Genomic DNA, 18,460 nt, shown 5'->3' on the forward strand with positions numbered 1-18,460 from the left:
GGCATTTAAATATCTTACAGTCACATGCATATTAAAAACACAGCAGCAACCTTGTTATCCTCGCACTAAATGTGTCGCAACAAGCAATTTGAATGAATGTTCCTTCCTAAGTGCATGACTGGGTCTGTGTACTTCTGGCACATTGTTTTTCTAGTTGAAGTAGTGAACACAGGTCCTGGGACTTTCCTACTTCAACCTCCGGAATGCTTCCCTCTCAACATTCAGAGGCTTCCTGACTGAGAAATAAGCCGCCTGTTCCCGCATGACAAGAATACTAGTTCTTCTTAATGAGCCCAGGTCCTGGAGTGAGATGCATTTTACACAATGTATCTCTAAGGCTGCAAAACCTTTTACAAAAAAGCAAAAAAAAAAAACAAACCCCAAACCCTAACATCCAAACACTTGTTTAGCTACCGGAAGTGATGAATAATGACGACAAACAAAGAAAACACTGACAGTGTTCATTTTTCCCTGAAGTGATTTTATTACAAAGTTCATGAGGACTTACAGTATTACAAGAGAATTTGTCAACATGCTGAAACAGAACAAAGCAGAACACAGGATTTAACAAACTGGTAAGATAAGACAATCCACTGTTCACGATAAACATAAAAACTGATTAAGTCCTCAGGAGGTGGGAGCCGGTGAATGACTACAGTGCAGGCATAGAACGGCCACATTCACACTGACTCAGCAAAGGTCAATCCAACCAAGGCAAGATGTGCACATCTCAAGAAAACATGTTACAATTTTTATATGCCATCGGCTTTTCTCAGTACTTTTAGAAAGCTTCACTTGTATGTACATAAAACTGTACAAAAACATGGCATCACAAGCATTTTATCCTATATAAATATACCAACAATTAGGATAACAACTAGATTCTCTCTTGCAAAGACGTATTTTCAAGGCAATTGTCTTTGTTCTAGTGAAAAAATGAAATGTTCAGATAATTTCAGTTCGTTTGGGAGAGGGCCTTCTGAATATGAACCAGCACTGACATTTCAGAAAGTTAAAAATAAAGAAAAAAGAGTAAACAGTATCTACCAATTATCTTTGGAATTCATGCTAAAATCATTGCCTGCCTGACAGCAGGCACAGCGTTGTGGAGATCTATGTACACTACACCACCAACAGACTTCTTTATTTTTTTCACACAACCAGTTTGCTAAGAGTCTTTGATCAGTAAGAAAAAGAAAAAAAATCTCTTGCCAATTTCAGAACGGTAATTTGTCCATCTGTCCACAGAAATGATCACCATACAATACACACTACAGATAGGCAAAAGATACTCAAGTGAATTCAACATTAAATCAATGTTAAGTACAAATTAAACATTATTCAACATAGTTTCGAGTGTATTTAGGTGCTCCGTGATGTCCTCTTACTTGGATCAAGGAGAACTGTTCTGTGTTTGAGAAAGAAGTAACCACAGTTCATTCAGCATGAGTTCAAAAGAAAGGTCAAACCTGGTGATGTATTGTTCCAGAAGTGAGTAGCAGGAGGTCATTATTGGCTGGAGCAAGAGAGTCCAACTTATCAAGAGAGTGGGAAAAGAAACCCAGGCTTGTTTTTGTTTTGGACTTAAATCAAACTCTCGCCATCCATTCGGATCAGCAACCGACAGTTCTGACACATCTGCTAAAAGCCTATTTATTCCATATATATAGATATTTTTTTTGTGATCAAAGACACAAATCAAAACATGTATTCCAAATTTACATCGTGACACATAGGCTGGAGCTGAATCTGAATCCAGTCAATGCTTTTAGACAGATCGAGTTTTGACTGAAGCTATGTGACACTGATTTTATCCCTCATTGGTATCTTTCTCACTTGTTATTAATTCCAGGTCAGTGATCTTACCCGCTGTTTTCAGTTCATGAAGCAGCTAGCCACAGCTATGAGAGGGGAGCTCGGGAGAGCCGTGGGGGTTTAATCACAGTGTATCATGGCTGTTGTTTGAATTTTACGTAAGTCGCTAAATGGCTTTGAAAACAGCATAATGTGCTTTCTCCCCCTCAAGGCAGGATAATCGCCCACCTTATTTAATCATGGCCATGTCCAGTAATTTCCATATGTTTTTGCGTTAATTATTCTAAACGTGGCTTTCAATGGCAGCATGATGAGGTAAGTGCTGATAAAAAAAATACCCCCTTTAACTGATTGTAGCTCTGTGGGTGGATTTGCATTATCTGGTGGGTGCCGTGTCCTGGGGTATGCTCACACATGCCCCAGCTCAGGACTTATTACTCACCCTAATTAGGAAATGTCCATTCCAGGCTCTTCCGCCCTTATTCAGAGACACAGTCTTACTGTGGAAATACTATACAGAGGTGAAAGGTATCTACAAATCTAATCAAATCAATGTTTAAATCAAAGACAACGACTAGCTCTTCGATGTTGTAAGGCAGGCTAGTGGAGTCATCATTAACACCCAATTACTGACTAATACATGGTGTCCTTCAGACACACAGTATCCTTCAGATTCACTTGGAAAATCTTTGCGAAGATAAATGAAGCCCATGGGCATGCCCTGTTTTTGTTCTCTACTCAATAGCCAGAGGAGGATAAATGCCTAATAACTTATTAAGCATGTTGTCCTCAATACAAGGAAATATATAATTAACAGGCAGTTGCGGCAAAATTGAGCCTTACTCCTACCACTGTCACTGTATTTGCAGGTATTCATTTACTGAAATGAATTACATATTTATTTCAGCTTTTATTGTTGGAATCTTTCATGTCAGACCAACATTGTTAAATCACTCACTTCAGTGTGTATTGAATTCACCTCTGCAGAAGCCTGTGTCCAGTGAGAGCTGACAATTAACATTGAAAATAGCACATACCACCTATCCAGTTCACATCATATTCACGCTCAATAAGTGCTCTATCTCTCTAGTGTCTCTCAACACTCAAGTGCCCTTTCCTGTAAATAATTCCTTAGGCCTTCATTAGATCAACACAAGTTCTCCTAAGCCGTGAGCGGAAAGCAGTATGAGTTTTAGAAAAAATGGACTGTGAATTACACAGAGAGCCCATCTGATTGTCACAACAGAGAAGAGCTTTCTCAACCGATACACTGGTATACTGTCATCAGCAGAGTAAAAAGCCAATCAGAACGTGTCTCGCGAGTACTCTGCGTTTGGTCATTGTGACTCTGGGGTACTGTGGCCAAGTCAACCGTTTTCATGATGAACGATAGGTCACAGTGCTGCGAGTCAGTGGGACATAATGTCAGTTTAAATGCTGCCACACAGCTCTCTCCACCAAGTGGAAGAGCTCTACAGGGAGCAGAGGTAAAGGCCATTCTACTATGATTAGGGGTCGAAGGGGGTGCGTGTGTGTGATTGTGTGAAGCGGATAAATGCCTTCCACAATATTGAGCTCCACTCCGGGAGATGGTTTTTAATCAAGTTTAAACAGCAGCATAAAGAAAAGCTTAAATATGCTAAAACTCTGAGGCATTTTTTTTTCAGCTTATGCCAGACAAAAATATATGTAGAACACACCATTCAAATGTATTTACAGCACTGTACATTAAGATAGACCATTTTATTTGATTGTTAGTCAAAAGTGATAAGCCTTTTGATATGGCCTGACTGGCTGTCTATTAAATTAGATGTAGCAATGGCACAAGAGCACTGATCACAACTTTCAGTTTCAAGAGATCACTTCACAGAATGGGACTTTGCTAACTACAGTAATGATTAGGTTCAATCTGTGTTTCCTATTCATCTGACTGAATTGTATCCCATCAAGATTTCCAATAAATAAATGAGTGAGTGCATCAATTAACTTTGTGGAGTCACTCATAAATATGCTAATAAATTAATATTTTAAGGAGAAAATGAGAAAAGCAGTGATCGAATGGGTCACAGCCTATATTGTTAACTTCAGATTGGGCATTGGCTTCAATGTGTGGACAGCCTGTTTCTCCTTCTTGAGGGGAGTGTGTATTTTCTTTAATTGTGTATTGATCAGATGAATATGTTCCTCACAGGTAAATTTCTCTTTTTGGAGTGTGAGCAGAAGGAGAGGTGGGTGGAAACTCAGAGGCTACGCTCAGGGGCACCTCCTCTAAGGGGCAGTCCTGATTGGCATCATGACCACTGCTGGAATAGGCACTGCGGGAGGGCGGAAGGCGCGGCCGATGCTCCTCACCACCCAGCCTGGCGTTCCCATTAGCCAGGCGTCCCAGGCTCCCTCTGTCTTGGTAAGGCACGAAGGTGGAGAGTTTCGGGGGGTTCCTGGTCTTGCGTACAGGGGAGGGATGCCCAGGCATCCAGCAGGCGTCTGAATGGCCCAGTTCACTGCACTCGGTTGTGCAGTTTCCAGTCATTGCCACATCAGGGAGGGAGCGGATATCTGTGGGCAGGAGAGAGAAGAAAAGCACCATCAGAGGGAGTTTCACAGCGACAAACACTGGAGCAATTTTCATTTAAAAAAAAGTTGTAAAAAGGCATTTGTGAACAGAAATGGTGTCATTTGAAACACCCTGTGAAACCCACCCCCCTCCTTGAGATCTTTGCAGCTGTTGCTAAGCAGTAAGCAGCAGTTGCTATGTAGCTGTTGCTATGCACTGTGTAATGAGCACTACTGTGTGTGTGTGTAGCCCACGAGCTGATGTGATACATTCAAGAGACGGCATGCTGTGTCTATGTCATTTAGAAGTATCCAACAGCAGTTTGTCTGCTATGTTTGTAATATATCATCGTGTTGTTAACATGTTCAACAGCAGTGAGTTAATTTCTATTAGTTGTGATTTGCATGCTGCAACTGATGCTCCAAGCAGGTGTCAACATGAAAAAAAAAAATACTACAGGAATGGACATAATGGAACAGCCACACATACTGGGGAAGTACAGTGTTTGGTTACAGAGAGAATAGCTCGATCCCTCTGGGCAAAACCATTGCTGAATGAGTTATTGATTGACAGTACTGAAATGAGTTCCCCTGCCCTTGATTCTCATCAATTTTTTATTCAACTGTTCCTAATTAAATAAATGGGTCCACGACCCAGTGACCTCGTTTCACTGTGGAAGCTGTGAAATCTTCCAAAATAAGTTTGCTTCAGCTAGCTCTCACAACTCACATGTTTCTCTCATGCTTGTAAAAGCGACAAAGGCCCCATTTATTTATTCATCGCTAATGTTCAGGTGCCAGGCAGCAGACTGGTTAAGCAGACCACCTGTTGACAAACTAAACATACAGCCCATATTAAATTTAAATACCACTCAATTTATCTTTGTTATCCCTTCAGACTCAGCCTGAGATGGCCAGATCAATGTCTGAAGAGCAGACAGCTGAGATCCGCGTGTGCGTGCAATGTCGCTGATGTGTAAACTTTTGATTGCCGTGATAAATGCATTACTGCAAATGCCACAATAGTGACCACACCATCGAACGAGACATCCGTCGTGGGAGAGCTGTCTTGTTTTGCGGCTACAGGACGGCGCGCGAATGAGAGCAAATGTTCTTGTTGAGAAAGCAGAAAGTCCGCTGCTGAAAGAAGCTGGTGCATGTGAATGATGTAACCACAAGAGGTGACGTATTAGAGGCAGCGGTTCACAGCTAACAGAGAAAATGCCAGTTTGACTGTAAGCCTGTGAGACACAACATCAGTATTGTGCTCATGACCAGTGGCAAGATAATTATCTCACAAAAATGCCAGATCTCTGGGGCTACGGGAAAAAACACAGAGAAAAAAGCACAGCATCTGGTTCAACGAAAATTCAGTCAATCAAAGGCGAAAGTGGGAAAAGCTTGTGTGCTAAAGATGTTAAAAGCTCTGATGTTTACTAAAAATAAAAGCATGGCATTTAGCTTAATTCATTGTCCCTATTTGTGTCTAAAATATTCATTTCCCCTGGGTAAGCTACATACAATTACCTCTTTGTTTATTAAAATAATAATAATAATGATCGGGCATCTATTGTTGCAGTTAATCTCATTGTTCCTGTAATCCTAAACAGCTAGATGTTTAGGCTATTTAATACTTTCACTTCACAACTGAGCACTGTTCTTACTCATGCTTAATTACATCATTATGCTTAAGTGGCAAATTCCTATATCTGTTTAGTAGGTCAGTGTCAGCGAACTAATATTAATTTCATAAGAATGAACAACACTTTTATGGTTGATTAAGAACAAGGAGCTACAATAAATGAGGGATGCGAGCATGTACACGTTGAGGTGTGTGTGTGTGTGTGTGTGTGTGTGTGTGTGTGTGTGTGTTTATTGCCTCATGCAAGATGACTGGAGTTTCATTTTCTCAGTTCCGCTAAGAGCATTGTCTGTATGCATCGCTGCAGCAAAGTGGACTCTTGCTACAAAAAGATGTTCATGGGAAGAGAGCTGGAGAGAGGGTTGAGGAGTCTGTTTCTAAGCGCAGGCACAGTTGTGTAGGAATCTACCCCAAAAGGATTTCACACTTGATTAAAACCTCTCCACAGCTTCCAGGAGGTTTATGCCACACCAAGAGGGCCTCGTGTTAAAATCAGCACAGCTCCACATCTACGAATTACTGTACAGGAAAAAGGAAAGACTTCACTGTACTGGTTTCCGAGAGACTTCACATGCCACAACTGGGCATGTTCCTTATAAATTAGGCATTGCCATTATGTGTCTGCATATAGGACCGCAAACTCCTGAAATTCACAAATGTCCTGTTGGTCTGTTTAATTTATGATTTCTCTTTGAACTCAGTAGAGATAAATGCCATATAGGGGAACACTGAATACTGTGACGTCTTCACTCACTGTCAGGTTGGTTATTGACTTCAGGTCGGCTGTATTTTTTATTTTTTTTACAAAATATAATGTGGAATTATTTAACTAAAAGAAAACATGTAATGTGAAATGATGCCATGCACCACTGACAGGAATTAGAGCACATTCTGAGCCACGCTCATCATCATCAAGGGCCAGAAAATCAGCAGTGACAGCTAAATACACGACTAGCTTGCCAAAGTCTGCCATTTTCTTCCGACGGTGCCAAAGTACATATCACACGTCATTAAGCGAGAACATACAGCAGATACTTTAATGTCAGATATTTTAGTAGGCCATTACCTTGACTGTTAGTGCTTTATCTAAATTTCATATGGTTTTATTTATAATCTAGCTTTGACATACAAGCTGTTCTTAATGCACAATTTAGCGAATAGCAGGGGTATATTCAACTTCAGCTCGCTGTGCTGCTGCATGCTGTCATTAGCACTCTGCAGTGCGTGTCATTCCCAGCCACCCATGTCAGCTCAAAACAGTTTTTAACGTGCAATAATAATGGATTAGTTATTGTGTAGTGATGACAGAATGTTATGATAGTGTGTCTCATTTGTGAAAGCACAAATTTTTACATTTGCTTCTACTGACCTTTCTGTCACACTCAAATCCATTTTCACACACACACACACACACAAAATCAATATTGGTAATTATACTTTTGTGTCCGCCTTTTGCTGTGGCCATTAGCCATCTGTAGCTGTACTACAGTCCACTTACAGTGTGGCACAAAACTGTCCACTCTGTGCATCAAAACACACTCCCACGCTTAGCTGAAATGATCATTGTTTGAATATTTGGTGGACACAATGAAGCAAATGGGTCAACCACAGGTTGAAGGAGCAGCCAAAGGCGCAGTGGGAAAATAGGTATTTTCTCACCCACTCAAGCCTGTTTTCTGCTGTACCTATACCTGAAATAAATCTGCTCACAGTCTGGAACAAACCCTTTAGAGTTTATAGTCGTGTATGTCATGGATGGCGAGCCAAGGTGGACAATTGAGAACAGATGGGCAAACCACAGCACTATTATGCCAGTGGCTGAAACAGGCTGACTGGATTTAGAGAGCTTGCGATTTGGTTTTGAAGAGCAGTGACTCAATGACATTACTTCCTTTCTGCACAGCAGAATCCTTTTCCTCTAGACTCACAGATAGATTGCACCTGTAGCGTTCTCCTTTTATAGTGGGTCAGTCCCATCTGCTTGCTTAAAGCAATATCATGGAAAAGAAAAACAGCAATTTCTACCTTCTCCCAAATTCAGAACCACATCAGCGACTTGCAGTGAACCTTAGCCAAGCTTCTAAAAGCACCTCAGCTGCAGTAGCATAACATGTACTCCACAGTGCAGTTACAGAGTGGGGGTACACACAGAGCTTAACCCCCTGGCTGACAGATACATGTGAGGGGTGGGTTTGCATGCTGCTTGCATCAGGGTGCCAGTGGGAGGTGTTGAGTGTCTGAGGCAGGCTTCCTCATCGTCTGATCCCCTGCCCACGGGTATGGGGGAAGCTGCCTCTTCCTGAGATTTCACACTGCTCCTCTCTGTTTGATTGCAAATGCTGCCTCTCCCCACCGGCTGCTTTCCAGCGTACGCGCCAGACCGCTATGATCGATGGTGAACAAATATGAGAGACCTACAGCTTACGGAGGGATAACAGTGGAAAAAACCCAGCTACAATCATTTGGGAGTGTGCAAGAGATATCAACGGTATATTTGTGGTACCTGCAAACAGTTTATGAGGTAAATGACTACAGAAGTTCCAACAAACAAAAGGAAGAAGAAGAAATATCCCAGATCACAGACGTTAGAGTGTGTGTGTGTGTGTGTGTGTGTGTGTGTGTGTGTGGTGGCTATCGGTATAATAACTGGGTGTGAATGCATAGTGTGGCTGTCATCCTCTGGGAAGAAAAACAAGAAACCAGGATTTTGTATTTCTTTAGCTATGACATGTCAAGCCTTGTTATTCAAGTGTTCTCAGTAAGCACAGTAAGCAGAAGCTACCAAAAACATTTTTTTCTCTCCAGAGGAGTACATTTTTAAAGGACTGAAACTTGCTACAAGTGCACAAACATAGTGTTGACATGCACATTTTCCTTGCTCATTGTAATGGAATCCAGAAGAACAAAAACAGAGTTTGTAACCTCAGACGTGCACTTTCACATCTTGCCAGCCTAACTAGAACATGCAGGCTTGTAAGCTTTGTCACCTTAACTACACAGAAACTGATGGGTGAGATAAAGCACGGTAAAGCTCTTTTTGTTATAATACTGTGGCTAAAGATGATGTAGATTTCTTAAAGCATCGTTTTTGTGGAACAACCCCCGCTTTCAAGATCAGTATGTTTTTCTTTCATGAAATGATGCTCTAAAGATGACGATGTTAAGCATAGTTTAGTTTCTGTTAACGAAAAACTTCAGTCTGTTTGAACTCTTAATGGTTGATTGTTTTGGTGGAGACAGGTTCAGCAATTCTCAGTGAAACTGTACAGAACATGATGGCAGGATAAGAATGTGTATTGAGTTTTAAAACGCATGTCAGAACCTCCTTCAAAGACTCTTTAAGATCTGAATTCTCAGCTTGCTGAGCGGGCTGGCCTCTCGCTGACAGAGGCTGATGAGTGGACATGTCGGCCAGCCGCACGTCAGGAAAATATGCTGTAGATGGTTCATTGGGTGATGGTACACCTCCTGTCAGTTCTCTCACCATCCACCATTTTGTCTTAGAGTTCCTTTATTTGAAAACTGCCTTTTGTGTCACTGCGTCTGACAAAGCCTTAGCACCTGCTGACAGATCACGCTATGCACCAGCTCCTCCAATTGAGAAGTTGATATGCGGTGTGATATGTCAACCAATACTAAGGCTTTGTCAAACTGTGACACATACGCAAGGCGTCTTCAGATAAAATAGATTCAAAACACAGGTGATAGGCTGGGAAAGATAGCAATACGCTTTGTTTCGTGAGTGATATAATTGTTTCTCTGTTAGTGCACAAACATGTGTTTGAAAAATGTGTGTGGAGAAAAGCTTCATGCTTCTGCTGACAGTTGTATGTTTGGCTTGCCGGCCAATTACGGACTGGAGATTGGATCCTGAAACTTGACAGCAAAAGTATTGATCTGGGGCCTGTACTACCGAGTAAGTTCAACATATCATTTCATTATCACGAAACTTAAATTCAAGCTATTGCATTCCTGTAACCAGCAACAAGGTCGCCAGAGACTGGGGAATCTGTTTAATATCAAATATTATTTGCAACTAAGGTCAAATGGATTTTGGAAGAAAGAAATAAAGTTAAAAAAAGGCTTAATCACCATGTTAACCAATCTCAATAAAGAGCTTGCAGAGAGTGACTCTTTGTAAACTGACTGGGGGCATATTTAGGTTAGGACAAAAGCATGATTATTATACCTTTATCTATGAGACATATTCAAAGGAGTAGCATGATATAGCATCTGAAGCAAATTTTGCCTCGTTGGACGTTGGAGTCTCTCATTTCCCTCCACAGTCCAAAAGCATGACTTAACAGATAATTTTAAGTTGGCTGTGAATGTGGATTTAAACATGAATGGCTATTTGTATCCCTGTGATAGATTATTTCTTTAGGCCAGGGTAAGCTAATGTTTCACAACAACTTCTCAGTATTAAAAGGTTGACAGGGATTGTTTAAAAAAAAAAAAAAGGATTCTTGAGAATTTTATTTTATTTTATCATTACAAATAACCTTTGATTTAATCATTGTGCTTCATATGATAACACTAGAGAATAGCCCTAACCTCAGTCCTACTGAAGAGTTGCTGAATATGCTTAAAAAACAGGTCTGTGCCGAATAAATAAATAAATAAATAAATAAATAAATTAACTCTGCCAATTCTGCGAGAAAGAGCGGTCAGATATCCAGCCAGAAGTTTTGCCAGAAGCTTGCTGATGGCTACCACAAGCATCTGACTGAGGTGAAACTTGCTGAGGGACATTCAAACAAATATTAGTGGGGGTGAAAAAAGAAATGAAAAGAATCCTTAAAAGCCCAAACTTAGCATAAAGTTCATGTCCATATATATGTGGATGTATCATGCTTGTTACTCTGCATGTTTTACGCTACTAAAGTAAAACTAATTACCTATATCACTTCACCTAAATCTTTTATTAAGGCAGTCAGCTTGGAAGCTTGGAGACTATAAACAGTATTACTCTGTATGCTGTATTCACTCTCATATTCATTCAGAGAGAGCTTCGGGGACAGAGTTGAATGTGTGCATTGAGTTTGAATCACATTAGTTAGACATCAGTGATCTACTGTAAATCTTGAAATTTGCATATGTTCTTCAGGCCAATGCAGGTATTTTATTAATGCTGTTCATTTAAATCTTTACCGTGGGCTGTGCCACATTTGATGAAGGATGTAATGCTAAGCAGGGAGACACTGATTGTGATTAAAATATACAGTTTCAGAAATATGTTAACTACGATGCTAAACACAGTTAAATACAATATAAAGGGACATGAATTATTTGTCACTGTCAATACAGTCGAAGAACATCTTAAATTAAATAAGAATTAAAATGATTACATACACATTTTAGCTTTGCAGGTTTTTTTGCCAGTGCTTTTTGCAGTCTTATAATATATTTATACTTGCATAATTATATTTAAACCCACTTTGCTTCTTCCGCGCTGTGGTTCTCTTACTCCTGAAATAGGAAACCTCAAATTTCCCATTCAGTTTTCCTTATAATTTAATTAGAAATACTCCTGGAGATGCAGACAAAATCCCTGTGGTGTTGGGTTGTGACTGAATGCTCAATAATCAAGTGTTCTTTTTTTTCCTTGATACAACTATATAACATTGTGACTGTCATCAGCATATAAAAACTTGATTTCTAGCTAATAATCTGATCAACTACTATCCTTTGTGCTCCTATGTGTCTGTCTGAAGTCAGTTGCTGGAGCAAATTAATTGATTATTAAAAGGCAAAATGGTGTAATGACTGGTGACAGTGCTGAGGTTGGAAGAGAAGATGAAGCCGAGAAATGTGACCACCAAAAATACCTTTTATGTGAAGTTTACGGTTGGGAAATATTGTCATGATAATTAAGCGGAGCGTTTCATCACCCAAGCCATTCTCTGATTACTGTGTGACATTTACTTCAAGAGTCACTTGTCTATTCCTGTCTCACACCCAAACGTTCTTTCTTCCTCTTGTCTGAATGTCTCTTTCTTAGTCCCTGCCTTTGAAGCTTTCCTTTCCTGCTTTAGGCCCTTTCTATGGCCCCTTTCAGAGTGGCAGCACTTCATGGCCACATACTAGCAGGTAGAAGATGTTTCATTTTGTAAATGCTGAAAAGAAAATCTAAACATTGAGTCCCCGGCCTGTTAGTGTTTGTCGAATTCAAGTTCCAAGAAGCACAATATACTTAATGAATATTAATGTTCTGCTTTTCAAATGACAGCAAAAAAAAAAAAAAAGTGGTTGCACTGGAAACATTTTTTCCCTCATCAATAAGAAAATCAAAGCCTTCCTTACATGTGATGTCCATGTCTAATTATCAAAGAGGAATTATTTCCTTCTCAGTATTTTCCCCTGGAGTATATTTCTATGCAGAACTTTGATGCTCACTATCTTTCGCTCATTGATCTTATTGACATGCAACACGGATGTATTCCATAATCCATTTGTTGTTCTTCCTCACCTTTCGATCAAGATGGTATCGCTTTGCTAATTCTGCCTTTGATCTCAGCAGTCTGCAATGTGAGACATGGTTAACTTGGGAGCACTAACATTAGCTGCTAATTAGCCTACACCTGCACAGGGCTTTGAATAAAAAGAATAGAAATGATAAAGTCACACACAGAGACTGTATCCAATCTGAGGTGATATATTTTTAGTAGGTTACAGAACCTCGCCTACGGCATGTTCCGTGATGACTTTTAACACCTAATCTTAATTCATATCCTTTAACCAGAAACCAATGTGGCAGACTTGGATTTATAGCAGAGTATCTTTTCATCTACATGTACTGAAGGCCATGTATTGATGTGATATAAAGCTATTATGAAAAACTTTAAATAAAACATTAACAGGAGGTACATAATTTCCACCACCAGTATGGACAAACATTGACATAATCTCACAAAATCCGATCTTTAGAATCGCGTAAGCCGCCCATGTGGCAGATAAATAATGACCCAGAAGAGGCAAAGCTTTATTCGACTATTTACTGTAGATAGTGTTGCTGCATGACTGACAATTCTCTGGAAAGTCAGCATACTAACGCAGTGAGATGGAAAGCTCTGTTACCACAATGCTCTCAACAATACAGCTATGTGTTTGGAGCAGGACAATTCAAATTTGTAGCACAGCGGAATATGAAAATTGCCTTTTGTGTAGCAGAAATTCTACAGGAAAAGAACAGCGGCAATCTCCCAGTGCTTCTCCACCCATTTATCCTCTTTTTTTTTTTTTTTTTTTGACAAGGCTTTGATTAGGGAAAGGGGAAAAATAACACATGGAATCAAAAACATGATTGAATATGTAATTATTAAAGGAAAATGAAAATTTCAGTTTTTAAATATGCACGAAGACGGCAGGGGGTCATCAAGCTTTTAACACCAGCTTGATTCGGCCCTCTCCTGTTGTTCTGATCTGTTGCGTTTAGCTGCTACTGTTTGACTTTTATGAAGCTTTTGTTTGGTGAAGAATAGTCAACTTTGATGTTTTTTTGACATTACTGAAGTAATCATCTAATACAATAACAAAATGAACTTAATATTTTCTCAGTGGAGAATCAGGAGTAGTTGTAATGTGGTCTGTCTGGGAGACTGAGTATTTTGGTTACTAGAATGAGGACCACACCTTCACTTAAGTAACATCTAATATATTAAAGGCACTTTTAAAGGAGCACCATAAATGTTTTATCAGGTTAAAATGTCATAAATGGCCAGGACATATACTTCATTATGAGATAATAAAATGAAAATTTAATGCACTGATGGGCAAATTGGGTCATGTACACAGCAGTCGTCTGGGTCTGTCTGTGACCCTGGGTGTGCATGGCATGCAGTCCCTGTTTGGCTAAAACATGTCTTTTTTTTTTTTTTTAGTGTTACATTTTAACTACCATGTAATTATGCTTAGTGGGAGGCAATCAAGTGCCATGGTAATAAAAATACCGTATTTCCCGGACTACAAAGCGCACCTAAATATTAGCCGCACAAGCTAAAATCAGGGGAAAATCCTGTTTTGTACATACATTAGCCGCACCTGACCAAAAGCCGCAGGTGTTTCAATGTTGACTTATCATATGTAAGAGAATATGCACAAAGGGAATTGTCAGGAAAGAGATGGCTGTTTGGAGACATCACTTTTATTAATATTTTGAAAAACAAGTTATGGGTACATATTTGCACATGTAGTACATAACAGTAGCCTACAGCACACCAGAAAAATAGATTCGGACTACCTTTTAGGCTCAGGTGCAGTGACACAGCTTTAACAAGAAGAAAAGTCAGTCATTCACCACCATCTTTCTCTTCTTCCTGCGCACTAAAACCACCAAAGTCCTCTCCTCCAGTGTCGGAAACGAACAGGCTCAGGATGGCTTCGTCATCCACTCTTCTTCTCTCCTTCGTTGTCACTTTCAAAACCAAAGAAATCCTCATTGTCAGTGTCAGAGTCGAACACCCTCAGAAGGGCCGTGGCGGTGTCCTCCTCTCCATCATGCAGCAGTCCAGCCCTTCAAAATCCGTTGGTGATCGTGGATGTTTTCACACTTTTCCACGCTGTCAGAATCCACCGGTGGAGTTGGGCATAACTTGCTTTTTGGGCATAACTTGCAAGTTTATCGCCGCTCATCATCCACGCCTCCCGCTGAATGCGTAGCGCTACTTTGAAGTTTGTTTTTCGCGCTACTTCGTACGGCACTACGTTGCCTGGCGGACGGACATGTGACTAACATACCACTCTTGAACCCCGATCCTTCCGCCAGGCAACGTAGTGCCGTACAACAGCGGAACACACAAAACAAATCGTCTTACGATATGACAAAAATCACGGACAATCCATAGAAAAGCCGCACCTGACTAAAAGCCGCAGGGTTCAAAGCTTGTGCAAAAAGTAGCGGCTTATAGCCCGACATTTACGGTAACTAAGTGGTAAATCAATACCTGAAGGAAAAAAGCAAATACCAAAGGCACAACAAGAGTAAACATCTGAAGATTTTTCTTTTCATTAAAGTGTCTTCTCTCGCCATCTGTTTTCTCAGGGCCTGTGGCGGCTGTATGTTTGATGGGTACCTCATCTCCAGGCTAGATACTGTTTCAGTAGACAGCTCATCAAGATGAGTGACAAGTGTTGGGGCCTTGCACATGGCATGACCATCCAAGAGGAAGTTACCCAAAGGGAAATTGAAAAAAAAAAAAAGGAAAGAAAAAGATATAATTTCTAAAGTTAAAAGAGGTTGCATGAAAACCAACAGTACATGTCTCTGTTCCAGCTCTGTAGTTGGGAACTAGAAAATATCAGTCACGATTAAACAGCAGAGTCAATACACGCTCTAATTAGACCGAAGATCTAACAGGAATCCATGGTGAGACCGAGCTGCGTAGTCATGCAATATTCTGTCAGAATTACTTTGCCTTGAAACAAGGACTATTTAGGGATAGTCCACTATATAATGTAGCTTTAAACAGAGTTTTGAAAGATCCAAAGAATTTAAGAATTGATTAAATAATCAGTGAGGTGCAACATGGATCAAAAACACGGGCAGGGCCCTGGAAATATCCTGATGATTTAGTTCAGTATGGAAGTAAAATGTCAGTGATGTCACCTTAAATGCACAACTGTATTATATTTGGCCATGAGGGTAAGCAAGACTAATTCAGGTCATTTTATTTAGCTCGAGGCATGTATGCTATTGACTGCCTGATATACCATGTTAACATAAAACTGCAAATTAAGAATTGATTCTTCCACCAGAGGAAAAAGCGAGAAAGATTTAAAAAAACGCACGGTTCCTTTTCATTCTGTGTTCAGAGGACAGTTTCAGTTTCACTGGATGCAGGCCTCATTGAGTTTGTATGGTCCCCGAACTGTAGTGAATTCTGCGATATCTGTAAGAAAGCCTTAAAGCGAGAGCGACTCTGTCCCTGTGAGACTCACTGGAAATAAGGAAATGCATGTCAGACCCATACAGTACAATTCCAGTCCCTCAAGTGCCATCCATCATTGAAGGGCAGAACACTAGTTAGAGGGAGGTTCAGCGGCTCTCAGTCCCCATCACAATATGATGGAAAGATGACCCCCGGGCTTACTCTGATGCCGGCCTGAGCTGCCCAACCAACTGAGGTTGAAGTGGAACTGGCCCCTAGCCAGCCTCTCCTCCCCCCCGATGCATAGCACTCTACCTCCTCTATGAATCACATAGACTGGGTAAGACCCAGTGAGAGCAACAGCGCTCTACCACCACTTTCTATTTCTGCCTCCATAACGATCCCTGAAGTTTCAAGTCAAGATCCCCTGGTTCTGCCGGTGGACACTCAGCTGAAAAGAAGCCACGAGCGACGCCAAGCTAATTAAGAAAACTTTCTTTATGTGCGTTTATAAACTTGTAGTTTTAAGCACAAATTTACACACACATCACCACCTCCAAACCTGCTGCTTCAGCACTCTGTTGCCCAGACTCACTGGCACGGCAAGAGCAGGCAGTGTGCTTTCCAATTTTTGCCTAAGTATAGGGAGTTATCCACTTTTGTTAGAGTAATACATGAGCACATCTAAAGCTTAGGGATAGTGGCTTAGGCACACTGGCTCACTCATTCATTTTACAAGCTTAGTGCTAAAACCGGACAATTTCAGTGGCAGCATGGTGTAAAAAGCACTATTTATGGAGCCTAATGTGCGCTTATATGCATGTCCTCGCCTTTCAGCACATAATTCTAAACACTTATCTGGGTTTTCAGCCATGTTATATACATGTGGATAAGAGTTGAGTGGCTTGTGTAAATCATATTGAAGAGGGCAATGGACTTGTCCCTATGAAACAGAGACCTTCCACAAATTCTCACATTTATTTGCTTTCCTTTTTTTTTTTTTTTTTGCAAAACAAGCAATAAAACTGGACAAATATTACAATATTAAGAACTAAAGCCCAGATATATTCCAGGTTCTGATAAAAACATACTATTATAAGGGATGTTACCACAGCCTTTGAGTCAGCTGGTCACAATGATGAAACTGCAGAGAAATCACTTTTATGTGTAAAAGAAGGTAGTCTGAAATCAAATGCAAGGGCTAGATTTATTGGGATAATGGGACTTCTGTTCGGGTTCCATCTATTTCACATGTGGCTGCAATCTCTGGCACACAATAAGTCAGTTCACTCGAAGAGACAATAAGCCAACTCTGTACTTTGCTACAGTTAATGGTCTGAGATGTAATAACATGTCCCTTCTGTCACAAAGCCCCTTTCAAAGGTCTGCAGTCATTTGACAAATAGTCTAATATGTGTGGCCAAAGTTTGGGATGAGAGCACGGGGCTCATTGTTAGTGATCACACAAGCGAGAGCACATTTTCAAATTGGGCAAAGGAAAATCTAGACACATTCAAAACTGTGACGTGTTGACACATCATCAGTGCCATTTTGGATTCAGCTGTATTGTCCCATGAAGTCATTTGTAAAAGCGTTATAGTTTACCATTGTCCATGGTGTCAAAGCCACATTCAGGTTATTGAGTTTAATTCTGCTCCAGTTAGGCTCTTCCAGTGACCTATTTGCTCTGAAATAAACCTACAAACAATCAGGGGGTAACAAAATAGCAGCAGCTGATGTGAGCATAGTGTAATGCGTGTGCTAGAATGAGCTCAGGATTATAAGCGTATTACTCATGACAACATGCCTCAGGGGACCGCTTGTAAGGACTTTTTTTCTGCAGAAGCCTCCACAAACTTGCCAGTCCCATGACCTGCCCCTTCTCTGGGTGGTGGCAGTTCCAGCAGTGGCTGGCATAGGCCACAGTGCTGTTGTAGCCTGGCATACTCTAGTCCACTCAATAGTACAAACAGGCAGAGACACTGACAATGTATAATGGCATCAGTTGGAAGAAACTCACACCCCTGCATCAGCATGCTTTACTGGCACCTAGGCAGGAGCCCAAGCAGGCACTCATGGACAAATAGGCTCAGTTATTCCATCTTTCAGTTTTTTGTTTTTTTTCCGTACATCTTTATTTGCTAAATAATAATTTCCATAGATAGATAGATAGATAGATAGATAGATAGATAGATAGATAGATAGAGATATATGGGATGCACCGATACCACTTTTTTGGAAACGAGTACGAGTACTTGCATTTCAGTACTCGCCGATACCGAGTACTTAATAAAAACATGATTTAAATTTGCAGGTAACAGCTTTAGTCCTATAATTTAACAAAAACAAACAAACAAGGGACTAGTTTGGAATTAAGAACATTTATTTAAAATGAAAAGCATGTTGCATGCAACATATTACAGAATAAATAACATCAGAGGCTAGTGCATCGTAGCTGCACACTTTTTTAGTTAGTTCCTCAAAGGGGGCGAGGATGGCAACAGTCGTCTCCATAAGAGCCCATTGGTGAGCGGTGAGATAGTCAGGGAGTTCGTGCACTCGCTTTTGCTCAATGAGGGACTGG

General features: G+C 40.5%; 1 protein-coding gene across 1 annotated transcript in view; it reads right to left on the minus strand.

The window, feature by feature from the left end:
* Positions 1–474: 474 nt before the first annotated feature.
* The window catches only part of pcdh1a (protocadherin 1a), a 108,371-nt gene continuing 90,385 nt past the window's right edge, over positions 475–18,460 (minus strand). Inside the window, exon 5 of the mRNA XM_085420151.1 lies at positions 475–4,371. Within this exon, the coding sequence (XP_085276277.1) occupies positions 4,001–4,371 (371 nt within the window). The 3' untranslated portion in view covers positions 475–4,000. The remainder of the gene's footprint in view (positions 4,372–18,460) is intronic.

This window comes from Rhamphochromis longiceps, linkage group LG10 (genome assembly GCF_057381845.1).
Source record: "Rhamphochromis longiceps isolate RC_006_pf linkage group LG10, R_longiceps_female_GT1.1, whole genome shotgun sequence".
NCBI classification, from domain to species: domain Eukaryota; kingdom Metazoa; phylum Chordata; class Actinopteri; order Cichliformes; family Cichlidae; genus Rhamphochromis; species Rhamphochromis longiceps.